At 37.0% G+C, this 22,097-nt stretch overlaps 1 protein-coding gene across 4 annotated transcripts; it reads left to right on the plus strand.

Moving 5' to 3' along the window:
• Nucleotides 1-1,891: 1,891 nt before the first annotated feature.
• Drp1 (dynamin related protein 1) lies at nt 1,892-21,043 on the plus strand. Of its 4 annotated transcripts, none has more exons than XM_089704517.1 (17): nt 1,892-2,139; nt 2,392-2,536; nt 3,169-3,243; nt 3,401-3,609; nt 5,127-5,337; nt 5,993-6,102; nt 6,386-6,523; nt 7,052-7,292; nt 7,664-7,809; nt 8,680-8,823; nt 11,217-11,378; nt 12,814-12,888; nt 13,462-13,533; nt 16,165-16,288; nt 17,146-17,241; nt 18,199-18,410; nt 19,548-21,043. In XM_089704517.1, the coding sequence occupies exons 1-17, from the start codon at nt 2,038-2,040 to the stop codon at nt 19,602-19,604; spliced, it is 2,319 nt and encodes a 772-aa protein (XP_089560643.1). In that variant the 5' UTR covers nt 1,892-2,037; the 3' UTR covers nt 19,605-21,043. The 4 variants fall into 4 exon arrangements, with proteins under 4 accessions (XP_089560643.1, XP_089560641.1, XP_089560642.1 ...); XM_089704515.1 differs by lacking the exon at nt 3,169-3,243 and adding an exon at nt 8,969-9,103 and having other exon boundaries at nt 8,680-8,838; XM_089704516.1 differs by lacking the exon at nt 12,814-12,888.
• Nucleotides 21,044-22,097: the final 1,054 nt, after the last annotated feature.

Genomic DNA, 22,097 nt, shown 5'->3' on the forward strand with positions numbered 1-22,097 from the left:
GTTATGATTTTTGTTTGACAAATGACAATGACAGTCTACAGATACATAATGAAAAATTTCTTTTTTTTAGATTTAATGGCCTGGCTACGAAACTTTTAAGCCAAATGAAAATTTCACTGAAGTGCCTATTTTGGGTGGGGTCATTAACCTTTAACAAACAGAAGGAGAAGAAGAAATAATGTTAAAAGGCTATCCAAGTTTCCACTTTGGTGATTTATATTTTTAATGAAAAAAAAGACGGGTTGCACTCCGGGAGTGCCGGCAGAAGTGAAAACTTGATTATTAACCTCGTTTTCAGGGTATTCCTCTCTCTGCCACAGCTAGCATCGGTATTCTTGGTCTCGAAATCTCTTGTAGCGTACAGTTCTCCTGTCATTTGGAAGAAAAGGCCAAATTGGCTTCACAGAAACTTGGTGTGCTCTGTCGAGCGGGGCAGTATTTCACGTCGCACCACCGCCTTATGCTTTATTAAGGCGCAAGTTAGGCCGCACATGGAATACTGCTCCCACATCTGGGCCGGGACACCTCAAAAACACCTCCTTCCATTTGACCGTATTCAAAGGAGAGCAGTATGACTCGTTAACGAGCCAAGTCTTACCGATCGGCTTGATACTTTGGCGCTGCGAAGAGACGTCGCTTCACTGTGTGTTTTCTATCGCATCTACAATGGGGAGTGCTCTGAGGAGCTGTTTGGAACAATACCTGCCGCTGAGTTCCATCACCGTACTGCACGCCACAAACTCAAATACCACCCACACCACCTTGACTCCTGGCGATCGACAACTGCGCGCTTCAAAAGAAGCTTCTTTCCGCGCACAACGAGTTTATGGAACGAACTTCCTCATGCGGTGTTTCCAAACGGTTACGACTTAGGGACCTTCAAGAAAAGAGCGTACTACTCCTACCTTAAAGGCCGGCAACGCACTAACAATGTCCCCGGCATTGCTGGTGCCTATGGGCGACGCAGTGCACTTAACATCAGGTGACGCGTCTGCTCTGTTGCCTCCTCTTATATAAAAAAAAAATGTTGTGTGGTTATATAAAACCACGGTAAAAGTGAAACTGTTCGAACGGTTCCGAACACTGCTTTGTGTAGCGCATGTCGCGTGACGGTCGGCTGCCGAGTAGGTAATAGGTATACCTACTCGGCAGCCGCGATACACGCGACATGCGCTACACAGACCAAAAAGTTTGAGACGATGTAATAAAAGTTTCACTTTAAAAAAAAAAAAATTAACGTTGAGCATTTTATATATTTTGGAATGGTGATCTTACGCTTTTTCGATCAGGTCACCTGTCCTGACGCGAGTTTAAGATTTTGTACCCATTACAGAAAAAGTACTCAACGCCGCTAAAGAAATTTTCACTTCAAAAAAACAAAATGTTTTTTAAAAATAAAATTAGCTATATATATTGTTAGGCCCACAGGTTAGGCCGCGTTTCCATCTGCAAGAAAACTTTCGCGAGAAATGTCCAACAGTCTGTCTGACAGCAACTTGTGCAAGCTACTGTCACAAGCTACTGTTCAGACATTTCTCGCGGAAGTTTTCTTGCAGATGGACAGGCGGCCTTACAATTACAATGTCAAAAAATTCTAGGATGTTTTTATATACCTAAATGCTGTGATTTGATTATGGATTTGATGCAATACCACATAACCACAGCAAATATACATAATTGTCTTTGTTGGTGTGTGTCACAAGTGTGTGTACTCCAAATTATATTCGAAAAACTTCGCGAAAACATCTCCCCCCCACCCTTGTATGCGAACGTATTTTATGAACGGCCCCTTTTTATTTCAATTTTAGACGTAGAGAATGGTAGAATAATGGTAGAAAACACAAGAAAATTGAAAAAATAATATTTTGGATTATGGTAACCCTACGCATAAACGAGTCGAAATCAATATGGCCGATTTTTACCGGTCAGTTTTTGTGTTTTGATAGTAATTATTAAATTGCATGAAAAGATAAAAAGGAGCATAGTCATTCGTTCATAAATAATAAATTTTAGCATATTTTGATTTAATCAATAATTATGGAAGCACTTATACCAGTTATTAACAAATTACAAGACGTTTTCAATACTGTTGGAGCTGATGCCATTCAATTACCTCAAATTGTCGTGTTGGGAACCCAGGTAATTTTTTAAGACATAGATATCACTATATAAAAAAAGATAATATTTAATTTCGAATTTGAAGAAAGCAAAAAGGAAAAAAATATATTATAGTGGTTATGTAAATATGTCAATCCCATTCTTTGTCCTCAATAAATCAATTCATCTTCTGTCAATAACTAATTGTAGGAAAATATTTTTAATTGCCTTTTAAGTTAATATTCATATTCAGTCTATATACCTATTCGCTTTAAAAAAAATTCCTTTGTTTAGAGTTCTGGTAAGAGTTCCGTTATAGAAAGTCTTGTTGGAAAATCTTTCTTGCCTCGGGGACCTGGAATTGTAACACGCCGTCCTCTTATTCTTCAATTAGTATACAGCCCCAAAGAAAGCAAGGAACATCGGTCAGCTGAAGAAGGTATTATAAATTCTATTCGGTTTTTTCATATATCAAACTCTGGACTTTAAATTGAATACATAGAAATGATAGTATGAAACATTTCAACAAAATATATTTTGTCTTTCAAAAATTGGGTAATAAAACAAAAGATTTAAAAAAAAAGATTAGGTCAATGAATCGTACACTTGTTTATGTTTTTTAACAAAGAAAACCAAGGCTTTGTTGTGTCTTATTATGTATTGTTAGCAAACTCAATGTCATTCACACAATGATTATTGCAACTTGATCCCACACTTGTATTAACTAGATCAATAAGTACATCCTCATTTAATGCAAACTTCACATTATGCATATTGTTATGCTCAGAAACTTAATTTAAATTGCTATATAGTTAGATGTAATATAGTTGATAGTAGTTCATTGTCATGTTAAAATATTATTAATAGAATTGCTAATGTTAGAATACATTTATGCTATCATTGCAAATACATATTTTAGTATTTATCTTTATGATTAATAAGTAAACTTTTTATTTGTACTACTGCATTATCTTCTGCCATTTATTTTCATGTTTGTACCATGCATTCCATGACTATTCCATAGTAGAATATAATATATTTAAAAAATATTGTTATTTATAATAACTTCAGTAATTAGAAGCCAGGAGTCTGGGACAGAATCATGGAACCCAATTACCCAACTATCTAAATCAGTTTTTTCGTCAGGTTAGTGTAGACAAGTATCCTGTCAGATTTTCCTGTTAACGCTGTATTTGTGTAGTTAATTAATATTATGTTTTCTCAATGTGTCCTTGTCCTGTTAATAAAGAGCATTATAACTAGAATTATTTAATTATTTGCTTAGATTAAAATATTGTTTAAGGTACAATCAATTTGGAAGAATGGGGCAAATTTCTGCATACCAAGGAGAAAATTTACACAGATTTCGATCAAATAAGACAAGAAATAGAAAGAGAGACGGACCGCATGGCTGGAAGCAACAAAGGAATTTGTCCAGAACCAATCAATTTAAAGATTTATTCAACCAAAGTTGTGAATCTTACACTTGTAGATTTGCCTGGCATCACAAAGGTATCTAATAGTTTTTTTTTATTTACAACTGTTCCCTACAGGTAAAAAGCAGTGGCGGTACGTTCATACAAGCCAAAAAGTCCGGCTTGCCTTAGAAATTCGCTACGAGACAGAAAAATACCTATATTCACGTTTGAATATTCGCGCGCAATGAGCAATTCATAATCTGCTCCGAATTCAATGAAAACTCACCTACAATATAATATATGTATAATACGCCTAGCATAAAACAATGACGAATTCGAGTAAACTTTTTAATTTCATCCTTCTTCCTATCGGAATAAGGTCGTACCTTTTATTTGGACGTTACAACCTAAATTGGATGGATTATAAACAGTGCGGTATCTCGCTTGTACGCGTGGGCTTTTACCGGGCTTTGTGCTCATCTCTTCTAACGTATGAAATTTCGTCGGAGTAGATACATACCAAGCTATAGAACTCTATAGCAATTTCTAAGGGAAAAAATGCCCGGCTTTAACAGTGTGAAGATAGTTACGATTGCGCGAACGAACGTCGTGAATATTATTGTTAAATTATAGTTTGTTTGAGCGGGTGAATATACCGGTGTAATTTATTTAGGTTAAGTTTTTCGGATTTTGTGGTAAAATAAGTGTCGCGACAGCAGATTGTGTTGTAAATTGTGGTGGTTTGCTTTGTGCTCAGCAGGGTAAAGGTAAAATCATTAAACTTTACTGAAAAACAATTAATTTCTTCATCAAAACAAACTCCCGATTTGTGCATTACCGAAACTAGTACAAGTCACATAAACGAAATTTTAATTGTAATGTTTACGAACGATTTCATGAATGAGAATTGCTTAGAAGAAGCCTTTCCCCAGCTGTTGAAACTTGCACATATTTTGGTAGTTACGATTCCTGCTAGTAAATAGGTAATAGTTCTTCCACGGAGCGTGCTTTCTCATCGTTAAATCGTATTCATAGGTATGTACGTATTAATTATTAATAAATACGTATAAGTATTTATTTGGCCAAGAACGCCTTTCTGTATTATAGGTATCAATAATTGCCAAAGAAATTAGAAAAGTAGCTGTTAGGTAATTGAATTCTAAAACAAACACCTACTTTCTATAATTCCGATGTTATAAAATCTTTCCTTCAGAAAGATTGGCGTTTTGAATTAGAATATAAATGATCTGTACAATTTTATTAATAATATAATGTCATACAGTTTTATATAATTTATCGATTTTAATGATAAACGTTTGACTCAACTGTTTGCGGGCGCGCGTGAAAATTTAAAAGATTTGATTCGGTATGTAATATGTTCACGTTTTTTTATAAGTTTTATAACGAACATAATTACACAGCATACCTAGGTAGGTATCTTATTAATGAAAAGGGTACCCATCAAACATTTTGAAAAATTTGGGCTTGCCCAGTCCTTACACCCTAGGCACGCCACTGGTAAAAAGAAGTCTTATCTAAATATAAAAGCTATTAATGGAACTAAAGCTATATTATTTATACCATTTTAATGATTATTGGAATTTATTGTAGGTACCAATAGGTGATCAACCAGAGGATATTGAGAATCAAATCAGAAATCTTATAATAAAACACATAGCTAATCCAAATTCAATAATACTTGCTGTAACAGCTGCAAATACTGATATGGCTACAAGTGAAGCCATAAAAATGGCTAAAGAAGTTGATCCAGATGGCAGAAGAACTTTGGCTGTGGTTACTAAGTTAGACTTGATGGACGCAGGTATGATTATCAATATAAATACTAGATACAAATCAGAACTTAACGAAAAAAAATTATTTATAATGTAATACCACATTTAATTTTAAATATGAAAGTTTTATTATAGAAAATGTTATCTAGTCAAATGAGTGTTATTATAATCTGTTTTCATAATTATATTACCTTGTAAATCTTGTATATTCTATAACATTATTAGTGTAGGCCAATAAAATTTTAATAATGTTAAGACTATTAGTAGGAGATTATATGGGATCTTTGGTCATTCATGTGTTTACGGGTTGAAAATTATAGTTTGCCAACAACACATATTTCTTAACATAGAATATAAACAGATCTTGAGGCTTTACTCAATGATAAAAAAGAAAAATTAATCTAAAATGTATTCCCAATTCTTTTGAAATTCTACATCCTCCAGGCCCCATTAACATCTAACATGAATATAAATACACATGAAACAAGTAATAGGGATCATATAAATGACAAATTAAGCAATTTTATTTTATAAAAATATCTTAGAGAATATCTTAGAGAAATATGTATGTGTACATTTTTTAAGAACATAATTGTAAACAATTTTTCATTGGAGTACTTACAAAATTTTTTTATGTACTTTTACAATTCATGTTTATTTATTTGAACAATGACTTTATTTCAGGAACTGACGCTATAGACATTCTGTGTGGGCGTGTGATACCAGTGAAACTGGGAATTATTGGTGTTGTCAATAGATCACAGCAAGATATCATTGATAAGAAAACTATTACGGTATTATATTTGCTTCTATCTTTACCGAAATGTCGCTTATCTTTCATAACAATTTGAGAGTTTATCTTAATTCCATTTATCTATATTGAGTTATGTTTAAAAGTACTCATCAATTATTGCAATTTCTAGTATTATTTTGTAAATAAAAGTAAATTTTCAGATACCAAAAAATGCTGAAAAAAAACTCTAAAAAAATCTTATAACAACACAGAATTAAAACAATGTTGACTGAAATATGAATATATCATTATAAGTATTTTTTTAACCATTCTTTATTTGATAGGATTCATTGAAAGACGAAGCAACCTACCTCCAAAGAAAGTATCCTACTATTGCCACTCGGAATGGCACACCTTATTTGGCGAAGACCTTAAATAGGCTCTTAATGCACCATATACGGGACTGTTTACCGGAACTGAAGGTAATCTATACTAATATTATAAAGCTGAAGAGTTTGTTTGTTTGAATGCGCTAATCTCGAGAGCTACTGGTCCTTTTAAAAAATTATTTAGGTGTTAGATAGCCCATTTATCGAGGAAGGATAGGCTATATATCATCTCGCTAATACCAACAGGAGCGGAGCCCTGCGGGTAAAACCCCGGAGCATAGCTAGTTATTAATACTATCCATATGTTACTGTATATATTATTACACATAGTAATAGTCAGACAAATACAGTTAAACACAGTGACCTTGATATATCGATTTATATTCAAGAAATGTAAACTAGTAACATTCAGGTTTACTTTTAAAAGTAATGGTTCAATAATTATTGAGTTCAAACTGTAAAAAATAATTAGCACAAGTCATAGTATAATGAATATTAGTCTTAAGTTTTTTGCTACTAAAGATGTTTTTGTCATTATAGTTAAAATCCATTCTGTTATCTTAATCATTACATTAAAGAGCTGTATTTCATTTTAATTAATATAATTACATATGCTTCTAGGTTAGAGTAAATGTGATGATATCTCAATTCCAATCTCTCCTAAACTCATATGGAGAGGATGTATCAGACAAGTCCCAGACTCTGCTACAAATTATCACCAAGTTTGCGAGTGCATATTGCTCCACTATCGAGGGTACTGCAAGAAACATTGAAACAACTGAACTGTGTGGTGGCGCTAGAATATGCTATATTTTCCATGAAACCTTTGGACGTACTTTGGATTCCATTCATCCCTTAGTTGGTAAAGATTACATATTAATATAAAGAATGATTAACTTTTGCCGTGATTAATTAAGCAAATTTATATAACTTATAAAACCTTTATGTCAATCAGGGCTGATTTTTCAATGCTTGGTTAAAACTTATTCATCGAATAATGTATAAAACTACCATTTTTTTAATGTATTCTAATTGCCCATATTTGATAGTTTACGTGACATTTTAATATTATCGACTATCGTGTTATACTTTATAAGACGGATAAGTTTTAACCAAGCATTGAAAAATCGGCCCTTAGTATTATTATATTAGTATTCTATAGATAGTTTCATCTTGAGTTAAATAAAAATAAAAATATATCGAAAGAGGCTCAATATTTGTTTTGTTTTTCAGGTTTATCTCGTATGGATATTCTAACTGCGATACGAAACGCGACCGGCCCTCGACCGGCGCTGTTTGTGCCTGAAGTGTCATTCGAATTGCTAGTCAAGAGGCAAATACGGAGATTGGAAGATCCTTCTTTGCGTTGTGTTGAATTGGTAAGATGTTTATGTATATTAAACTAGCTTACCGCCCGCGGTTTATCCCGCTTTGTCTAAAACCTAATAAATTATATACTAAAACCTTCTTCTTGAATCACTCTATCTATTAAAAAAAACCGCATCAAAATCCGTTGCGTAGTTTTAAAGATTTAAGCATACAAAGGGACATAGGGACAAAGAAAGCGACTTTGTTTTATACTATGTAGTGAAGTATAGTTGTAAATATTATCGAAACATGATACAGTGGATGATATTTCAAATTCAGTGAAGCGTGGAGATGTGCTCATGAGCGTGATAAAATCGTCTTATATTTCGATTGTTTTAGTAAAAACATTGAAGCTTATTACTTATGTATATACCTGTAGTATTACCTGCTTCTATTATTAAAACAATTCGCATTTACTTTATTGCACTAAAGATCTGTTCGATACATAAATCTCTATATTTCAATAAGAGAGCATACTCTTCCCTAAAAGGCAGGTAACAGACCTGCAACCGTACAGTGGATGATTATGGGCAGCGCCCATCATGTACGATGACGCGCTAGCTCGTTTGCCCGCTTTTTCATAAAGTTCAACCTCATATGGACGTAATATTACTTAGTAAGCATTTCCATTATGGTTGTAACAAGAATTTCGCATTGTGGATATAACGATGACCACGTGGAGTTGGGATATAATTTTACATTCAATGAATGATTTCAGTCTATGTGCATAACCTAAACATCACGTTGAGGTTTATCTATCTCTATTTATTTAATAACTCAGGTCCCGGAATCATAGACACAATAGAAAATCTATTGTGTCGCGGACCGATTGGGCCGTTCGGGGCTCAATGGGTCAATAATTAAAATATAAACGTGTTCAGGTGCACGAGGAGATGCAGCGCATCGTGCAGCACTGCGGCACGGAGGTGCAGCAGGAGATGCTGCGGTTCCCGCGGCTGCACCAGCGCATCGTGGACGTGGTCACGCAGCTGCTGCGCACGCGCCTGCCCGCCACCAACTCTATGGTGAGCGCGATGTGTGTGTCTGTGCGCACTGCGGCACGGAGGTGCAGCAGGAGATGCTGCGGTTCCCGCGGCTGCACCAGCGCATCGTGGACGTGGTCACGCAGCTGCTGCGCACGCGCCTGCCCGCCACCAACTCTATGGTGAGCGCGATGTGTGTGTCTGTGCGCACTGCGGCACGGAGGTGCAGCAGGAGATGCTGCGGTTCCCGCGGCTGCACCAGCGCATCGTGGACGTGGTCACGCAGCTGCTGCGCACGCGCCTGCCCGCCACCAACTCTATGGTGAGCGCGATGTGTGTGTCTGTGCGCACTGCGGCACGGAGGTGCAGCAGGAGATGCTGCGGTTCCCGCGGCTGCACCAGCGCATCGTGGACGTGGTCACGCAGCTGCTGCGCACGCGCCTGCCCGCCACCAACTCTATGGTGAGCGCGATGTGTGTGTCTGTGCGCACTGCGGCACGGAGGTGCAGCAGGAGATGCTGCGGTTCCCGCGGCTGCACCAGCGCATCGTGGACGTGGTCACGCAGCTGCTGCGCACGCGCCTGCCCGCCACCAACTCTATGGTGAGCGCGATGTGTGTGTCTGTGCGCACTGCGGCACGGAGGTGCAGCAGGAGATGCTGCGGTTCCCGCGGCTGCACCAGCGCATCGTGGACGTGGTCACGCAGCTGCTGCGCACGCGCCTGCCCGCCACCAACTCTATGGTGAGCGCGATGTGTGTGTCTGTGCGCACTGCGGCACGGAGGTGCAGCAGGAGATGCTGCGGTTCCCGCGGCTGCACCAGCGCATCGTGGACGTGGTCACGCAGCTGCTGCGCACGCGCCTGCCCGCCACCAACTCTATGGTGAGCGCGATGTGTGTGTCTGTGCGCACTGCGGCACGGAGGTGCAGCAGGAGATGCTGCGGTTCCCGCGGCTGCACCAGCGCATCGTGGACGTGGTCACGCAGCTGCTGCGCACGCGCCTGCCCGCCACCAACTCTATGGTGAGCGCGATGTGTGTGTCTGTGCGCACTGCGGCACGGAGGTGCAGCAGGAGATGCTGCGGTTCCCGCGGCTGCACCAGCGCATCGTGGACGTGGTCACGCAGCTGCTGCGCACGCGCCTGCCCGCCACCAACTCTATGGTGAGCGCGATGTGTGTGTCTGTGCGCACTGCGGCACGGAGGTGCAGCAGGAGATGCTGCGGTTCCCGCGGCTGCACCAGCGCATCGTGGACGTGGTCACGCAGCTGCTGCGCACGCGCCTGCCCGCCACCAACTCTATGGTGAGCGCGATGTGTGTGTCTGTGCGCACTGCGGCACGGAGGTGCAGCAGGAGATGCTGCGGTTCCCGCGGCTGCACCAGCGCATCGTGGACGTGGTCACGCAGCTGCTGCGCACGCGCCTGCCCGCCACCAACTCTATGGTGAGCGCGATGTGTGTGTCTGTGCGCACTGCGGCACGGAGGTGCAGCAGGAGATGCTGCGGTTCCCGCGGCTGCACCAGCGCATCGTGGACGTGGTCACGCAGCTGCTGCGCACGCGCCTGCCCGCCACCAACTCTATGGTGAGCGCGATGTGTGTGTCTGTGCGCACTGCGGCACGGAGGTGCAGCAGGAGATGCTGCGGTTCCCGCGGCTGCACCAGCGCATCGTGGACGTGGTCACGCAGCTGCTGCGCACGCGCCTGCCCGCCACCAACTCTATGGTGAGCGCGATGTGTGTGTCTGTGCGCACTGCGGCACGGAGGTGCAGCAGGAGATGCTGCGGTTCCCGCGGCTGCACCAGCGCATCGTGGACGTGGTCACGCAGCTGCTGCGCACGCGCCTGCCCGCCACCAACTCTATGGTGAGCGCGATGTGTGTGTCTGTGCGCACTGCGGCACCCGGTGGCGTACATACATACCAACAAACTGGACTTCACACTCATTCCCGTCCAACTAGGGCCCTTCCGGCCTCCTCCACTCAAGCGACAGCCCAAGCCGAGGTTCGAGATCCCCGTGGCGGGGGGACGCCCGCCCGCATGTCGCTACCAGGGTGAACCTTCAGTTCACCCCCGCGTCCGCGTTAAAATGTAGAAGCCCTTCTGGTTAACATTGAGAAATACCACACAAAAAAAAATCACACTCATTTTTATGCATACACTTCAACACTTTTTGAACCTATTGAAACACTAACACATTTGAGAAATTTTCATGCATTCGAACCAGTGTCTTTTGAAAAACGAATCCCGGCTGTTGATGGTTTTTTTCTGTTCTTTAAAAAAAACCTCATTTAACCCATTGAGCACCGAACCAGATCCGACCACGACACAATAGATTTTCTATTGTGTTTGTGATTCCGGGGCCTGATGGATTAAAAAGCATTTTAATGTTATAAGACTAAATATCAAACTAATACTTTCTACTAATAAATTTCGCAGGTGGAGAACCTAGTGGCGATCGAGCTGGCGTACATAAACACGAAGCACCCGGACTTCCACCGCGAGGCCGCACTTGTGTCGGGTCTGCTGAAGAGCACGGACGGGTTGGACGACCGCAGGCCGCTGAGACCTGCACCCTCACCGGTACACGCCGTTGTTAAAGTATTATGATTATTTATTTATTTATGTTGGTTGGTTTGGAAGTATACTAACACGACGTTGTTTATGTACTTAGTTTGCTGGTTTATGGGTGGTTCGTTTGATAGGTACTAATCGAGTATGTAATGTAAAGTAGCGGTTGCGACCTGCACCCTCACCGGTACACAGCGTATTATGATTATTTATTTATTTATATATGTGTTATTTGGATTGGAGGTGTACTAACAAACGTTAACGACGTTGTTAAAATAATATTGTTATAAGTTACTATTGAAATTTGCTTTTCTGGTTAGTTGGTTGGATTTGAGGTCTACTAACACAGCGTTGTTTATTTACTTACTTGGTCTAAAGATTTCTGGGTGGTTTGGATAGGTACTAATCAAGTATTCAGTAACGTAACGATATAGTAGCGGTTGTCAGGTCGGATGAAAATGATGATGGAATGCAGTAGCCAGTAACGTAAGTAAGTTTTGGCTATTGGATAGATGGAATAAAGATATTAATAAAGTTCACAGTTGTATAGTGGTTGCGAGAGAACTTGTGGTTTTGGATGCTGTTACTAACTTTCACTGATCCTAAATAACATAGTATTTAATTCGTACTGTCACTAATCATTTGGGCTGTATTGATTAATTAACTTCTTGAATATCTGTCAAGTTGGCGTTTACTGGCTGATTAATATGTTACAAATCATATTTATATAATATATATGAAGTGTTGTCTGCTAGTGGCACTGTCGCAAATAATGTGTTTATTTTTAGATATATACTAATCAACTGCATAATAGAAAGAGTGCATGATTGATTTATTGATTCTTGTCTCTCTAAATAACTTACATATTACATTGCGTAATTCATTGAGGTATTATTATAGAGAGGACACCACGAACAAAATCTGTGTAACAAGCGCGGCAGCGCGGGCCGGCTAGTGAGTCATACACTTTGTAGATATTCTGCCTCTTATAACTTATAAATTAAAACCAATCAATGTAACAAATAAATATTGTTTATCTTATTAAAAAAATATGTATAAAATTATCAATTAAAACCAAACAATGTAACAAAAAAAAAATATGGTTTGAGACGATTGACTCCAACTCGTGTTAGAAATAGTGTAGTAGCGATGCCCTCTCTAGTACGTAGTACATAGTACCTCAATGGCGTAATTATATGATTAGCTGTTATAAATATAAATACTTATATAAACTTTGTCTTTAAACTGCATTTGATTAGGAATTAAGTTAGGAAGCCTATACATTTATACAATATTATATTATGATAGCGTATGATTTCAAGCACTAATTTAAAGATATTTACGTATTTAGAGGGCTGATTAATATAGTATGTATTACAATTGATTATTTTTTTATTAAAATGCAGCTAAGATAAAAATATATAGAAATATAAGTTATAAAAAGCCTTTCCATTTCTGTGTATAGCAATTTCTTCGACAAATGGGTGAAAGAGGGTCCACTCTGGTATACCTAGCGAATATATGGGAGAACTACTCTCAGGTAATAATCTGTAGCGTTCTGTGTGAACTTTACATATACCATTTGGACATCGCTTTGTACCATCTGGGCTCTCTTTCACTCTAATCATGTTTTTCATGTCATTACAGAAATTATCGAATGTGCATCTATTAGATTTTATCGCGAAATAATGCATGATTTTTCATCAAATGTGTAGAAAAATAGACGGTTATTTTATAAAAAATGACTATTCAATTGTAAATTCAGAATAATACAGCATACAGAACATCGAATAACCTTTCTTTATCATTTAGACCAATTGCTGTAAATATTTTTATATCTGTTGCTGTAAACTTTTGTATGATTTTTTTTGAAGTGAAAACTTATTTAGCGGCGTTGAGCACTTTTTCTGTAATGGGTGTAAAAACTTAAACTCGCGTCAGGACACGTGACCTGACCGAAAAAGCGTAAGACGGATACCATTCCAAAATATCAAACATGCTCAACGTTAATAATCAAGTTTTCACTTCTGCCGGCACTCCCGGAGTGCAACCCGTCTTTTTTTGCGTACTTTTTTCCCGCCATCAAAACTAACATCACTTGGGTACATTTCAGCAAGTGCCCGCGATCACTGACGGCCACGAGAACAGATCGCCGCAGTCGCGCGAATCGCCTAACACGCCGCAGGTACATTGCATTGTTTTGCGCTTGTTTAGCCCGCGGCGTTGCTTGCACTTTTTTTAATTGCCATCGTTTATCGTTATCACTACATAGTATAAAACAAAGTCGCTTTCTCTGTCCCTATGTCCCTTTGTATGCTTAAATCTTTAAAACTACGCAACGGATTTTGATGCGGTTTTTTAATAGATAGAGTGATTCAAGAGGAAGGTTTTAGTATATAATTTATTAGGTTTTAGACAAAGCGGACGAAGCCGCGGGCGGTAAGCTAGTTAAGTTATATTTGCAATTAGATTCCATATTTATCAAATTAAACCAAAATCAAGCCAATTGGTGAGTTTTAGAATCATTATATTTATGCGATTATTTTCGCTCGAATAATGATATTTTGCATTGCACTTTAACTTCATTTCAACTCATTTTGTTAAATCAATATCAACTAGAATAACCTTTGTGTGAAGAAGTAACTACTATATATGAGACGAATAAAATATAAGCATGTAAAATTATACTTAGCATTATAATAATTATGTAGCCACTCTTATTTAATACTAGCTGTGCCTCGCTGGCTGCTGCGCTTGTTTGCCTTAATCTAACATTGATCCGCTCCTATTGGTCTTAGTGTGATTATAATATACAGGGTGTCCCAAAAAGTAGTGATGAACGGAAGCTGGGAGGTAGAGGACCTAAAGGGCTATCCGAATCACCCCCATGTATGTTATGCGATTTTTCGTATTTTCGGAGTTATGATGTTTTTTTCAATTTTTCACCTATCGCCGAGTACGGTGATATTTTCACTCATGGTGACGTCAATTATTGCGGAAGGTGCTTGATTTTTTTTGTGTGCTAAGCTGAAAGATAGGCCAATTCAGTATGGTAACATTTACTATCGTTAGATCTTTGAATGGAATAAAAAAAAGAATTAAAATGCCAAGAAAGATAAAATTACCCAGTATGTTCTCCACTTCAAGGGCCCGTAAAAAAATAAAATCACATAAAAAAAGTTTTCCATTTGGCTTTTAAAAACTTGCTCTATCTATCAGGTAGCTACCCTGAAAATTTCATTTTATTATTCAGAAGGCTTCAATCGAAAAATTGAAATCTAAATGAGGTAAGTGCAAAAATTGAATTAACATGATGATTAATAAAAACAAATTAAAACCAATAACAAGGTGTTTAATTACCAGAAATTTTTAAAATGACCCCGCTATTGCTCAGTGCAAGTGCGACATCACCGTAAAAAGTTGTCTTTTAAATGTCTGAATGCCCTTTTATCATTTTTAATGGTTTCTTCTGCTACTATGAATTTCCAGGTTATTTCGTTCAAATTGTGGCAGTCTCTCGTCTTTGTAGTATCCCCACGGAAAAAAATCAATAGGGTTTATGTCCGGGGACCGTCGAGGCCAGGCTAAAGGGCAAAGATACCCTGAAAGATGGATTGGTCGTTGCAGCCTGCGCATGCGCTGGTGACGCCTGCCTTAAAGCCTGGCCTGCACGGTCCCTCGACCTAAACCCCATTGATTTGTTTCAATGGGGATACTAAAAAGACCTCGGCTACTTGAGAGAATGCTACAATTTGGACGAAATAACCCGGAAATTCATAGTAGCAGAAGAAACCATTAAAAATGATAAAAGGGCATTCAGACATTTAAAAGACAACTTTTTACGGTGATGTCGCACTTGCATTGAGCAACAGCGGGGTTATTTTAAAAATTTCTGGTAATTAAACACCTATTTATGGGTTTTAATTTGGTTTTAATGATCATCATGTTAATAAAATTTTTGCACTTACCACATTTAGATTTCAATTTTTCGATTGAAGCCTTCTGAATAATAAAATGAAATTTTTAGGGTAGCTACCTGATAGATAGAGCGAGTTTTTAAAAGCCAAATGGAAAACTTTTTTTATGTGATTTTATTTTTTTATGGGCCCTTGAAGTTGTGAACATACTGGGTAATTTTATCTTTCTTGGCATTTAATTCTTTTTTTATTCCATTCGAAGATCTAACGATAGTAAATGTTACCATACTGAATTGGCCTATCTTTCAGCTTACCACACAAAAAAAAATCAAGCATCTAGCGCAATAAGTCACGTCACCATAAATAAAAATCTCATCGTACTCAGCGATAGATGAAAAATTGAAAAAAATGTCATAACTCCGAAAATACGAAAAATCGCATAACATACATGGGGGTGATTCGGATAGCTCTCTAGGTCCTCTACCTCCCAGCTTCCGTTCATCACTACTTTTTGGGACACCCTGTATATCCCTTCCTCGATAAATGGGCTATCTAACACCGAAAGAATTTTTCAAATCGGATCAGTAATTGCGTTCAAAGAAACAACTCTTCAGCTTTATAATATGTATTAGTACAGATTTAAATATTACTATACTGCTAAGTGTGATTAATTGAACAATACCTTACATATTTCTCTATACCAATAGTTAGAATTATAGAAAAGACTTGTGTACAATATTAACAGGGAAGGAGATTTATAACAAATAAAACAGCATTTGATGCACAATGCCACAATATCGTATAATTTACGAAAGTTTTAAATAATGGAAACTGTATTAATTTACTCTTTGTTTTGTACAATAAAGTGTTATAAATAAACAATATTTCCACAACCACAGATGAACGGAAGTCCCGAGAACAAAGCGCTGACTCCACAAAAGCCAGTGAATTTGCTGCCTGAAGTGCCGAGCCACACTTCAAGAAAACTCTCAGATAGAGAACAACATGATTGCGATGTTATTGGTGAGAAATAATTATTTTTTTAAATTTTATCCTTATTACTATATGCCATAAGACCCTTTTTTCTTGAATATTGACGTCATATTTTCTTAAATCTTTAATCTTTAGTGATGAATATGCATTGGCCTTCTGTTTGTTACATTTGTGGTATGAAATTCTTTCTTCTCGCAATGTGAAATTTTTTCGTTGCACTGAGAATTTTAATAATGATGAAAATTATTTGAACTAAATTGACGATCTATTAGGCGTTATTTAAATGCTTTAGTGAATAAATATCAACATAACTTAATTTTATTTCGCATTATTAAACGAACTAGTAACCAACCTCATAATATAATGATCACTGCATAACGATGCATGTAAGATTTTATTAAAATATTTACGATGTTCGCATTCATAAAAGTTACCACATATTAATACAGTGAAGTATTTTCCTTACTCAAATACCACAGCAAACCCACATCCAAAATAACCAATCATCCTAACCCAGACATAAATAAACTGAACTTGCATTGCCCAATTGGCGTGGTTTAACCATTTACGTACTATAAACAACTACATTCACAATCATCTATTTAAAGATCATCAAAAAGTGTCCGAACGGCGTTGTACGAAAAGTTCATTGAATAATTTCAACACAACAATATTATTTCATGGCAGTAATGTTCAAAGTCCATTGTATCGTTTATTATAAAACTCTGCCTTGTTTATACAAGGCAGAGTTTAGGCAGAGTTCAAGTTCTCTGCCTATTCAAGTTCAAGAATAGGCAGAGTTTTGCTTTGGACAATTTTTGAACGCGATTGTGAGTGTAGTTGTCTATTGTACGTCAGTGGGTTTAACATAAATTTTGTGATGGTAGGTGGACGGAGCGAGAATGGAACTTGTCAAAAAGCTAATCAAAAGACAATAGACGGGATCAGTATGATGCATTTGAATCATATGGGTGATTTAGTCGGTGAGAACTAATAGAGGCGATGTGCAAATAACGCTTACTCATTTCACTAGGTTTCCGACCACCTTTCATCTGAATTGCTGTGTGCTTGTTGCTTGTCTATTTTGGGTTCTTTTTCTATTTACTTGTAAGTTTTTTTTGGTGTCAGTTCGCTCTCTAAATCTTTGAATATGGGGTACTTTTTGAAAGTTGAATTTAAAATGTAGGGCATGAATTTCGAAAGATAGCGAAATGACTAACCTTTTTTTTAAATCGAGTGCAATATTGGATGTTAGTAGATAGACGTTGTAACTTGTTACCTAAATGTTCTTTAGTTGAAATTTTCTTTCTTCTTATTTCCTAGAATGTAACAATACTCATTCCTTCTTCAATATGCAACTATTTTCATTCAGCACCTCTATACACGAAAAGCATTGTTTTTGGGTATGAATTACAAAAATCGAATAACGTCAGATGTACTTAATTTCTATCAGCAATAATATTACATTATAATTATTTAAATTGGGAAATAAATTTTCCATTATATGATAATTTTCTCCAAGGAAAGCATTACTACTACCACATAGTTCTACACTTGAGTTAATTACTAACATTCACTTACACCTCGCGTATAGTACACACGTAACTAACACGTCTTCCACGGGACTACATACATAATACCAAGAAGCTTATATCTAATACACTGGAGATTGCACTATGACCATTAACTTGTAACAAGAAAATATGACGTTGAATGACGCCTGTATGTTTTTTTATCCCTTTCACACCTAACTTGGCAAATTGGTGTGAAAGGGATAAAAAAACATACAGGCGTCATTCAACGTCATATTTTCTTGTTACAAGTTAATGGTCATAGTGCAATCTCCATTGTATTAGATCTTATATCTAATACAATGGAGATTGCACTTGGAGCTTCTTGAATACACTACCTAAAATATAAATATTATTTTAATTTTCCAGAGAAACTCATAAAATCGTACTTCTACATAGTGCGTAAATCTATACAAGACTCAGTGCCCAAGGCGGTGATGCACTTCCTCGTGAACTATGTGAAGGACAACTTGCAGTCGGAGTTAGTGACGCACTTGTACAAGTCGGACCAAGCGGAGAGTCTGCTCAATGAGAGCGAGCACATCGCGCAGAGGAGGAAGGAGGCCGCTGATATGCTTAAGGTATTTACGTCTCAACTAATTTATCTACCAATATTTATAATGTATAATCCCGGGCATATCTAAATTGTATATTATTATTACCTCTAATTTGTAATCTGTGTATTGGAAAATTGAAATGTACATGTGACAATATTAATGTAATTTAAGTATAATATTGTATTGCAATACCTGCATAAGGTTTCTAATATGTAAAATGTATTAGCATGCAATAAATTATTTGATTTGATTTGATTTGATCATAATATCATGGTGGTGTGATGTGTTTTTTATTTATTGTGTTGGAAATTATGAAATAGTATGAAGGACAAGCTTTCCGCCCGCAACCTCTCCAACGTGGCGAAAGAAAATACCGATTATAAGTAATTATACAGGTGGGATTTTGAGACGTCATGTCAGTAAAACCATCCTCGAATATCGCGCCAAACATTAATGTAAACAGAATGAAAATCGATTCAGTAGTTTTTTGAGTTAATCGTTGACGGACAGATAATGTGTAATTTGAATGTGATATTTAATTTTATAGCATTGAAATTCTTTATAAACGAGAAATTTTTAAGAATAGAAAAATACGAATTTAATTCGAAATTCATAAAATCAAAGAAGAAATTCGATTGCTCTGGCGGGATCACCGCCGAGATATCAGGAGTCGCGCTGGTTAGACGAAAGACGCTGAATCGCGATAGATTTTTTTCTATTCTTTTTAAAAATTCTCAATATGTAGTTTGTAATACATGAAATGAGTAACCAAGCAAATTACATTTATTTTTCTTTATTTTAACGTGATAACGTTTTTAAAATCGTTTTAGTCGGGTGACATGTTAAACTTGTGTCACACCAAAACCTCACGAGCGCGATCGCAGGTATAACGAGAGAGAGACGGACCGATCTCCCGTCTCATCTCGAGCGCTGCCACCAATAAGACGTTATCACGTAAACATCTCGATCGCAAACCTACTTTTCAAACAACCATTTTTGAAGTGAAACTTCTTTATCGGGGTTGGACAAAAATTTAGTGTAACATTTTTGCGTTACGCCGTACGTGCGTACGCGTGACATTTTTAAGGTCATAAAGAAGTTTAACTTCTTACGTGTGTACTCTAGTACACGCATACATTTATTTTTCTTTATTTTTTCCAGGCTCTACAGCGCGCCGGTCAAATTATAAGCGAGATCCGAGAGACACACATGTGGTGATTGCGAGACGACTCTAGTCTGTGAATTAGTGAATTTGTACTGTACATACTCGTAGGCGAAATTATGTGCGTTAGGCGTTATTTACTTATACTCCCTTTGTTCTTGCGTGTTTCTGACGTTATGGGCGCGTACAAACTTGAAAATTAAAAAAAAATTGGGTTTTATAATGATCAATGTGATCTATGCATGTATGAAATTTCTCCCAAAGATAAATAGGTCGATTGTTCGATATCTGATAAAAAATTTTCAATGTTAAATATTTTCATGCTTATACAATAACGAAAAATGAAATAGACAATAGAATATATATATCATTGAAAAGAACTAAATTTAGAATCAAGAGTTCATGATTTTATTCTTGTTTGTAAGCGCCTTTTGACACATGACAGTAATTTGGAAATTCGTCAGGAAAATAGGAACGAAGCTAAAAATATTAGTTAGCTGTTACACTTGATTCTTGTTTCATTAATGGAATAATTTGCGTTACGATTTTAGAGAGTTGAGAATGGAATTTAGTTTTTATTGTTTATGCATTAATTTTACTAACGCGGCATCTGCACTCATGTATTTTATATAAACAAATGTAGTTAGTATCATAAGACAGTTTAGTCTTAATATTTGCATCAAGTGCAAAATATTAAATTGTTTAGCTTTATACTTATAATGACGCTTTTAGAAATCAGTCCTGTTCAAATAACCTTTTGATTTCGTTAAAAGGTTATATGCTTTTGTACTTAGTCGGATTTTGCATGCGAGAAAGATTCTGGACTATCATATTATTTAAATAAATGAAATGTTAATGGGACTGATTTGTTCATTATTTTCTCAATGTGCACAAACAACATAGTTACTTCAGTTACCATTTCGCTTTTAGTGTATTTTAAACGCTTTTAAGGTAATTTACGTATCAAGTGTAACATTACATTGTAGTGAAAAACAGTGATATTATTTAGGATTCTTATGCCCCTTCCAAAGTGGTAGAATTTGTTGGGTATTTTTTTTACATGGATGTTCGGTTAATGAAATTGTGTTAACTGTTCGATTGTTGTGTTTGTTCTTAAAATTATGTATCATAAATTGATTGCAAACAGGGCTCTTGGTATTGTAGAGTAGATACTCGTTTTGTCTTTCATTTATTATTGGCTATTTTTAGATTAGGGATGAAGCTTTTACAGTATGTTTTAATAATAATGGAGTTCCTTTATACATATTGCATGTTTGAAGTCATACTTGTGTCATTGTCGAAACGAAAGGTATTTACGATATTGCAAATATAATTTTTATCTTCAAATTAGATTAGTATTCCAATGTTATGCGATATATTTATTGTTATAGTCCGCAGTGTGATGTGCTATGTTTACCGAAACCAATTGAATGTTACGCATCGTAAGATTGTATTTAAAAGTCTGTTATAAATTAAATAGAATATTGTCACCAAATTACTGAGTTTTATTTCATTCATCCCTTTTAAAGTGAAACTTTTATTACATCGTCTCAAACTTTTTGGTCTGTGTAGCGCATGTCGCGTGTATCGCGGCTGCCGAGTAGGTATACCTACTCGGCAGCCGACCGTCACGCGACATGCGCTACACAAAGCAGTGTTCGGAACCGTTCGAACAGTTTCACTTTTACCGTGGTTTCATAAAACCACACAACATTTTATTTTTTTATTTTAATTACAAACTTAACAATTTATGCCATATAATGCCTTAAAAATCAATACAATATTTAGAACCTCAATAAAGACTATAATATAACCTGAAAGCGCACTAGTAATTAATTTTGACTAAGGCCCGGCGCAGATATGGCAAGGCACAGCGCAGCGCATTTTTTCATTATTAAACTATTATCGACATTTTCCTAATTAAAATAATATTCAAAATCAAATAACAACAATTTATTCCCTACTATGTACTATTATTGACAACGGATACGGCATCTTATAAATTTGTAAAGAACAAGGCTTATTATGTGCTTATTATGATTAATCATCTGATATATTAACTACGCTCTAAGCTCTAACGAGTTTCATACCATTTCATTCTTCTGGGTAGAAGCGACCTTCAAAATAGATGGCAGTTTAAAAAATTAATGTTCATAAATACTCGTAAAAACATTTTTTTTAGTTTTGTTTATGAAAGCGTACAGTTTGTTTAAGTTTCAGTAAATCTTATAATATAGAATATCGCACACCCAATATTCTCTCCTGTCACCCATCAGCGAAAGCATGTCTCATGTATGCCGTCAATTGGCAGTTATATTATCTTATTACACTTGACCAAATTATACAGTCAAGTCAGTTAGGGTACTACATATTATATAGTATACAGGAATTATCTATACTTATAATAAATCTGTAGAGAGGCCAATTCTGTACATGAAATATATTTAAAAAAAAACTATGAAGGGGTGATAAGGGATCGCTACTGATGCCAATGCCAAGATGCTATTCTTCATACTCCTGGGCAGGTTATAGTAAAAGAATCATGTAAA

Source organism: Colias philodice, chromosome 15 (genome assembly GCF_061535455.1).
Source record: "Colias philodice isolate Cphi_HAF_F1 chromosome 15, ilColPhil1 Martin Lab GWU primary, whole genome shotgun sequence".
NCBI lineage: Eukaryota > Metazoa > Arthropoda > Insecta > Lepidoptera > Pieridae > Colias > Colias philodice.